Source organism: Ascidiella aspersa, chromosome 9 (genome assembly GCF_963924565.1).
Source record: "Ascidiella aspersa chromosome 9, kaAscAspe10.2, whole genome shotgun sequence".
In the NCBI taxonomy this organism is placed as follows: domain Eukaryota; kingdom Metazoa; phylum Chordata; class Ascidiacea; order Phlebobranchia; family Ascidiidae; genus Ascidiella; species Ascidiella aspersa.
Window position 1 is genome coordinate 8114606 of NC_139455.1, and position 8909 is coordinate 8123514.

General features: G+C 36.4%; 1 protein-coding gene across 1 annotated transcript; it reads right to left on the reverse strand.

Annotated features, from left to right (window-relative positions):
* Nucleotides 1–352: 352 nt before the first annotated feature.
* LOC146132255 (uncharacterized) lies at nt 353–7776 on the reverse strand. The gene is made up of 4 exons (XM_083396882.1): nt 7708–7776; nt 7371–7563; nt 6859–7085; nt 353–5460 (listed from the first exon to the last, which is right to left on the reverse strand). Exons 1-4 carry the CDS (start codon nt 7724–7726, stop codon nt 1685–1687), a joined length of 4215 nt encoding a protein of 1404 aa, XP_083253008.1. The 5' UTR covers nt 7727–7776; the 3' UTR covers nt 353–1684.
* Between the last annotated feature and the right edge of the window lie 1133 nt (nt 7777–8909).

Sequence of the window (8909 nt, forward strand, 5' to 3'; positions counted from 1 at the left end):
AAATTTTAAAATTTGCAGTAGAAATAGTTATTAGGACGAAACCAAATAAAAACATTTGGAAAATAGAATTAATAAATTTTTACTGAATAAAACATACATAACTGTTTAAATGGTTTTAGTTTATTATGGGATTTCTGAAATAACCCGAGGTCACTAAACAGTATGTGACTCAAAAAAACGCTAACGCTTGGCTGCAAATGAATAATATCGGTTGAGAGGGAACAACTGGAAAAACAATAAAGGCTATAGTCTACGCCGTAGGACTACGCTAGCGACTTACACGGCTGAAAGTAATTTGACCCTCAATTCGAATGTATGCGGCTCACGGACAGAAACTGCTTTTCATGGCGTTTATTTCTAAGTAACAAAGCATAAAATTGAATTTGGATGAATAACAAGACACAACATATAACGGGGCAACATGACAACACACAAAGTATAGTTGGGGATGAAAAGCATTACACAAAGCAGAGTTGGGCTAAAAACTCATACAATGTCTACGGCTAAAAAAATATATTTTGCCAAATAATAACACCAAAAGCATATAGTTGGGTTAAATAACAACACACGTAATATTTTTATACATTTTTCCAACACAAAAAGCAATACACACCAACTATCAGGAACTGGTATTTACAAATTTCTTATATTGATAGCACGAAACACCGGCTAAATATGCCAAGACGATAGTTTAAGAAATACACAGCATGCACGATTACAATATTAGATACTTGATGTTAAGTTTAAAGATTAGGAGAATTGCGAATAAATGGATGTTTAAAGGAGATGCGAAAAACGTAAAAATATACCAAAATAATTGGTGTTGTTTATATTAGAAGAATGCTTACAGGTCCTCACAAGAAAAATGGTATAAAAGAATGTAACACAAAAAATGGTACACATCTGTTTATACTTGTAATGATCTTTCGCAATAAATTGAATGTTTAACAAACTTCAATGAGATACCTGTTGCTGTATTCTCGATCTTTAACATATATTATTAAACAAGGACGTCACAAATTTGGTACAAGCATTATCATATGAAAACATTATGGCGAGTAGACGCCGCTATAACAGCACAAGCGGTAAATATTAATTAGTGTCTAAAAAACGAATATTTAATGTAATACAACCGGCCGCAACAACTAAAAACTGAGCATAAAATTCACAAAAAAGAGAAAGCATCACGCGTCTACATTTTTTTCGGAAAGGGATTGAACAAACATCGATCTAGGAAACAGCCTGGATGTAAGGCCTATGTTTCAAGGAGGCGTTTTGCTAATTGAGAGTCACTTTTCATTTTGTATATCCATAAACTAGCCAAATTGCTGAAGGTTTTCGTGTTAGCAAAGTATCGAGAAATTTACATTACGTAATCATAATGCGAAAAAGTTGTTTAGAAACAAAAAACATTTTTTTTGCCCAACGGATAAAGCCTACTCACTGTGACTCAGACTGACACAGGATAACTATATAATATAACTTATTTACAAAAAATGTAATATTGTAAATTATGCAGATGAATAATAACGTTTACAGGGTGTTTTGTGGTCTAATCAAAGTAAATCATTACATAAGATACAATAATGGCATCATTCGTCTCCAGAAAAAAAATAATAAAAGCGAACAGCATGAATGGAGGAAAATCAGCCGCGGCTCGGACTGTTGGTTGCGAAGGTCTGATCTAGCTAATAACATACGCACAATACTGACATTTGAAGGAGATGTTTTGCTGATTAAGAGTCAGCCTTTCGCTTTTTCGATTGCACGAAGGACATTCGACTTTCTCGATCAACCGGACGCAGTTGGCCTCTGCTGCGTTAAAGGTGTCAAAAGCTACGTGGAACTCAACACGGCACCCCGATTTGCCTTGCATCTGATACCTTTTCGGAGTGAAATAAATGTATATCTTTTGTTGAAATTTCAGATCCAATAATATTAATCCAAAGAGTGGATGGTTTGCCTTTTCAACGGTGCCTGTGCAAACTTGAAGTTGTTGCACAGCCTGAGTATTTGCCCAAGTTTTTTGCGTTTCATTCCACTCTCCTAATTGTTGTCTTTGAATAAATTTTTTAATGGTGTTTGATTTTTCATTGGTAAGAAATTCCAAACGTCTTCCTTTAACAAATGTTTGCGAGCGCATCTTTTGGCGTAACGTTTCAATAAGTTCAATATCATCGTTGTTTGGTTTATCAGAAGATATTACAATTGCAAATTTGATCGCGTACAGGTAAAGATCGGCATAACCACGCTCGTTACGACTTCTCCAATCTGTCACAAATCGAAATACCACCTCTTTTAAGTTGTAACATTTTTCTGACAAAGCTGGATGACGAATATACTGGAGCCAGTTGTACATATCAAGATTGACAGAGACATCAATTTGGTGGGAATAAATGGTGGACAATAAATTTTCGTACATAGTGACAACATCCCTTCGACTCTGATTTTTATCAATGTAACCAACTGTTTCGTTTCCTTCTATTGCCCTTCTGGTATTTCGTAATTGATTGCGAACAAGGGGGATATTACGATGAATATTTTCAATTTCAAACAACTGAACCCTGTCATTTTTAAAATATAAATTGTAAGACATGAGTGCCTCTTTATATTTTGATTTGGCAAGTTCCTGTTTCCTTGATTTTAGCTTGCATTCTTCCAAAAGATCACCACATATGAAGTTCGAATTTCTGATAAACTCAGCAAGTCTGGGATAGGTTTCATTTAGTTTTTCGACATTAGAGCAGCCACCATGTCGCTTATCCACATACTCAGCAAAACGAAGTCGAAGCTTTATTTCGCCCATATAACCAAAAGAAAAATTGTCAATTGCCATTTGTCTGGATTTGTGAAAATGGGAAATCGAAAGTTCGGCTTGGTCAAGGGCACTTTCTACATTTTCGTTACCTCCGTTTAGAAGTTGACTAGCATGTCTAAAACAACAATTTGCAAAAATGTTGTGAAATCGACAGGATTTTTGCGAAGTTGGATTGTGCTTTTCAAGGTCAAGTGCCTTTGATAGGTAAGTTTCTGCGCGTTGAAAGTCGCCAAACGCAGTGCACACTCTTCCGGCATGTCCATTGTAATCTGAATTATCGGGAAATGCGTCGACCAGAGCTACCATTACTTTTATTTTATTATCATTTTCTGGAATATCATTTATAAGTGGAGCAAAGTTTACTTTCGCCTTATCGTCTGGTGTAGATTCACGCCGGATTAGCAGTGAATAAATGGAATGTCCAATTCCCGACCAAGGTTGATTTCGACCACAAATCTGTTTAAGAATTTTAATCAGATCGATCACATGGGTGTGAAGAGATTGGCGAACGGATGGCAACAATTGAGCATAAATCGGTTTAGCCACCGTTCGATCATATTCGCTAGAGGGAGAAAGTGCCAACTGCAATATTTCTCTAGCCACCAGTGGATACGATATTGTCCATTCATGTTCGTTTTCGATAAAAAATTGATAGGCTCTGTAAGGAAGGTCGGTCATTTTTACGAATTTCATCGAATTAGGGTGAAGGAAAGCCCTGAACGCATTCCTGCTGATTCCAGTCTGTCCGTAATAATCCAGAAGTGAAAGGTAGACCAAAATACGTTGCCACTTTGATAGTTCAGCTTGTTTACAAAAAAATCCCGTAACGTAGCTCCTAATGCCGGTGTACTCCTCATTAAACGCGCACAAACCAAATTCGAACATTTGTGGGGCATCATATTTTTGATCAGCGCGAAGTTGAAGCTCTGCCATTTTACAAGAACCGTTTGAAACAAAATTGTTCAAAATTGTTATCAGACGTGAAGCTTCGTCCGAAGATGTCGATTCACTAAGGCTTAGTGAATCAGATTTTAAATCACTTCTGTTTTCGATTAGGTCCGACTTTCGTTCAACAAGTAGCACCACGAGTTCGATGTGTTGTTTCGCTTGATCGACGATGTTCTTCTTATCGACGCCGTCAAGTAAGATGAGCAACGGCAACCTGGTCTTTTCATACAGAACTTTTAGATTTTTTACAAGATCAGCCGTGGTAGGATAGGGTGGTTTAACCTCAATACATGGAATAACTTGTCGCAAAGACCACAGTATTTGTCGTGCGAGAGTGCTACCCCCACTTCCTGGAGTATGAATCAGCCTTAATATTTTTGGCTTCCATTCTTGATTAATCTCTTGTTTTATCTTTTTACACGCTTCATTTTCAATATCTCTTTTTATAGCAACATTACCCCTTGCAATGTGATCCCATGTTGCTACACCACCTTTGTGAAATGACTCTTCTTTGGTTTTGCGTAACCTCTCATCGCTAACTTCTTCTGTTATGTTTATTTCCGTTGACAAAATATCCATATAAGAAGGAAATTCTTTGGTTTTGATTTTGATTTTCTTTAATTCATCGTTAGAGGTCTTTCCAGGGACGGTCACGACTCCATACAATCCTGTATTTAACATGGTTGGTCCAACCTTTTCAAAACAGAGACTAACTTCATAAGGTGAAATTTGCACACACGTAGAATCTAGTTTATACTTGCTCACTGTTGTAAACAAGTGTGAGCCAGATTTAGGCGTTTCGGGAACGCAAAAAATCAGTTTAACGGGAAAAGTCTTTATATTCCCAATTGTGAATTGTTTTCGAATTAACTGTAATAATCGATCAAGAATGTAGCAAGAAATGGAATCTGTTTTGTACCAGAGCAAAACAAAGCATGCCGTTTTGTCTGGACAACAATACTGAGCTGCTTTGGTCACAACTGTTTCCAAAGCGGTATCGTATTTATCTTCCCAATGCGAGTAATCTGTAACGTCCTTATCGGTTATCGCAAGCCAATTGGTTTTGTCAGCTTCTAAATCATCAACGTAGTCATCCACATTTCTTCGCGACACCTCTTTTTGCCTGAAATCTAATGAGCCAAACAGACACTCATCCTCATCTTGACAGTCCAAGTCGAACACCTGTATCCACGGAATTGCTGATATTCCGCCTAACTTGTTGTTTGGTACGCTAGTTGTGACTAGAAAGTACGCTTGACTGCCATCGACTTTGTCAAACGTGTTTAAAATCGAAAACATCGAATCTTTATTGGTAGATGCAGATGAAGGCAATTTATCTTTTATCCAAGTTTCGTTTTGTCGTTGTGTGGTAGCTATTTCGTTTCTATGGCTCAGTGCATCACGAACTCTTGTCATCCAGCTCGGATGAATAAGAGCCCCTTCACGTTTTATTTTAATCATATTATTATCAACAATGTGAATATAGTCACTTGAATCAACAAATGAACTAAAATTTCCCAGATTTAAAGCATCAAAACTACCGAATCGTGCTTCATATTGTGATTTTGTGTCATCTAGACACTTCCGTGCCAGTTGTGAATCTTCCTTGGGATTAACGATGCTGCTGATTAGAAGATTAGCACAGAAAGCTCTTCTTTCTCTTTGGGTGTTTAAGCTTTCTATATCTGAAATACCTGTATGCAACAAGTTGGATATTAATAAAACATATTTTTCCGAATTTTCAATGCCGGTGACCCTGATTTAGTTTAGGTAGAAATTATAGTAAACAAAAAAAAAAAATTATAGTAAACAAAAAAAGTATAGTAAACAAAATCAAAAACTGAAAAGTACAAAGACAAGATGTATCTAGATGGTAGGTTAATTGGTTGCATTTCAGTTTAGTTTAAATTACTTTATTTTTTGAACTGAATGAATTTATGCAGATAAAAACGGAAATTTTTTGCTTGGGGGCTATATATATGTTACATCTGATTTGCCAACAATTACCGATTTATATGTGAATTAACTTTCTGAGCGATACGGTCTTTCCTTTTTGCCTGCCTGTCGTGGTGCAAGTTTTCATGCCGATTTTGTGTAAAAGAACGAGTATTTTAGGTGAGTTGCGTTGTTTATTGTATGGTTTTGCCAGCCCTGATAATCTGACAATGTGCAAAATGTAACCTTTGTCAAATTTACTACGATGACACGTCGGTCAGTTCGCCCAGCATTAACGGCCTTTTGTATAAAACGTCTTGTAGTAATAATAACACTGCTTTTGTTTTGCACTACCTTGCTTTGCAAATTATTAAAGCGTAGTATATATCACGCCTTCTCAACTACACTTATGCGTGTGACATCATAATGATGCATTGGTAATTAAATTGCTTAAATTACGCTAATTTTTTCTGATTCTCCCGGTTCCCCAAATAGTTAGAACGTTATTATCATGCCAAATACATTTCCGGGAAACATGTAAAGCGACCTACATTTTTTGTTTTTAAAATATCTATAATAAAGAGGCAGGTCTACGTAGTCGGAGTCTGAACTCTAGCACGACAACATCAGACCAACCGAGTCCAAAGTCCAACGTGAAAATGCTTACCAAATTTGTAACCGATAAGGTACAAACTATAAATCGTAGGAGTAAAATACCATATAGTTAAAATAATATTCTAACTACTATTGTGGGTGTATTAGATTTATTACACGCATATGAGTAGATTGCTGTACATCCGCCCTATTTAAGTTACGTAAATGGGTGAAATACAGGCTGTCGACACAGGACTCAGGATTCAAAGAAATTGGGGAATTGGCCAGGATCGGATTTGAGAGTGGGACTACAGTTTATTTTTTCAGGCGGAGTTGGATTGTTTTCAACCTACTCCGCAGCCCTACTGGTCAGTAACAACTAGCAAGAACAATTAATTGCTTAAAAATTCTGCATGACACTCATGACAGCATTACAGAGAAAACTAAAAGAGTTGTTGGGCTGTACGCAGCCGAACCAAATAAATAAGGAGCGTTAGAATAATTTACAGTGGCGTTAACAACACTTCTGTATTTCTATAAATAGAAAATATTTTATAACTGACCTATTTCTTTTAACGCTTCGGCAAACTGCGCAATTCTTTCTGCGGTTTCTTCAGCTGAGCATCCTGCTTTTATGTGAAACCCGCCTCGAAACTCTGAACTGGATGGTTTACTTTTTTCGCTTTCGTAAATGAGAAGATACAAATCTTTCAGCAACAACTTGGATTGATACAATGGCTCACAGTATTTATGAAACTGTTTGCACGTATTGTCCGTGAACACCAAAATACTGAAAGGTAAAATATAACATGTTCGATAGCACAGGTTAAGTTTTCTTAGCTTACACAGAAAAATTACAAAGAAATTAATCGATTAAAACATTATATAATACACGTTATAACTTCGGAAAGGATTACTAAAATCAGTTGGCCAAATCAGGATTTTCGTGCAAGTAAGTCCAGGCTAGAAAAACTCATTTAAAGGGGATCAACAGTTCGTTTTCAGCAACTGAAACATTAATTTTTTCTTTCGGTAATTCTTTCGTAGGCTTTATTTGCAGAAATAAAAGGCTTACCTAGTTAATAGTGCATGGTGAACGCCCGACATCAAGTTAGAAATGATTTCTCTTCCGGCGATTTCAGACTGTACAACACTGTAGCCCATAAGTTTTAAATTTCGCTCGATAGCACAGACATAGTCGAAATCATCAGGATGTCCAATCAAAGCAATATCCCCATCCGGGATGCCAGACGATGACACAGTTGAAGCTGTGTAGTAAGCTTGTGTATTATTTACATTATCCAGTGAAGATGTGCGTGTTGGTAAAAAAAATTTAAAGGAGCACATAATCAAATTAAATACCAATATATTGTTAAAGTAAAAGGATTATAAGTATAAAATCACCGAGATACCTGTAGAAGCAGCTTCCATTTTCCACTATAAGCTTTCAATAACCATTCACTCACAATATTATGTTTTCTGTAATAATAGATGAAAATATTGTCACTTACTTCGCCGAGCTATAATAATTAAAGATAAACTGTGTTAAATTAAAATTATATCCAATAAATAACTACGTAACCTAACTGTAGAAGCTCTATATTCGTAGTAGGCTATACCTATTTGCTTAACTCGCTAGCCTTTATTATTGAAAAACAAAACACACAGTGCTTTGAGTAAAAGAGTCTCTTAAAATAAATTAAAAAATTGGTTGCACTAAATTTCTAGTCTTTAATGAGCTAGACCACCACAGCAAAAGGTTAATTTTTCTATATAGCTTTGATCTTATAAATTCAAAGAGCAATAATGCGTCACATTTTTTCTCTGGGCCCTGGGAGCAGCTGTAGGCTTCTTAACCAAAAATGAAATTACTTTTGTTGCAAAGTTAACCAACGAAATTTCTGTGTTAAACTCGCTTTTGGCTCTCTGGTTTAATTATTTTGTTCTGGATAATAATATCCTAAAAATATCCAGGTGGACCAAGTTTCATGGTTTTTCGAATCTTGTGCGCTCGCCACCCGCCCACTACATTAGTAACTTCAAAGAGACATCGGAAATCGTGACTAGACATACAACTAATTTTCGACAGTTTTGCGCGAGCATTCTAATCGGACAAACCTTTGGCGGTAAAATCACGCACAAGTTGTTACTGGCCACTGTTTTATTTTATTTTAGCAAAACCTATGCTCCTGCGCTTGTTTTTGTAAAGGCTTAACTGGCAGTGTTTGGTACAGCCTGTACTAACAGCCCAAAGTTTATAATAATTAACTAGTGAAGGAAAGTAAACTCCGCCATACGGGGAATACCGAATTTCCCCATGGTGGTGTTTTGAGCAGAATTAGAAATATTCACTGGGGTTTGCAACAACGGTAGCATTCTGTATCAGGAAACCAAATGTTTTATACTTTGCGCTGTTGTTTAAATGTTGCCAAAAAAATCTAAAACTCATCTATGTCCTGCTGCTGCTAGAGCTTACCTAACTAAACCTACGCAACACAGAACAACAGTCGATTCATTTGCCCACACATCCACTGCCTAAACATACACATATACCGACACACAACGCTATATCTGATACTGGCTATTGTTCATCAACTTTAAAAATATTTCGCAA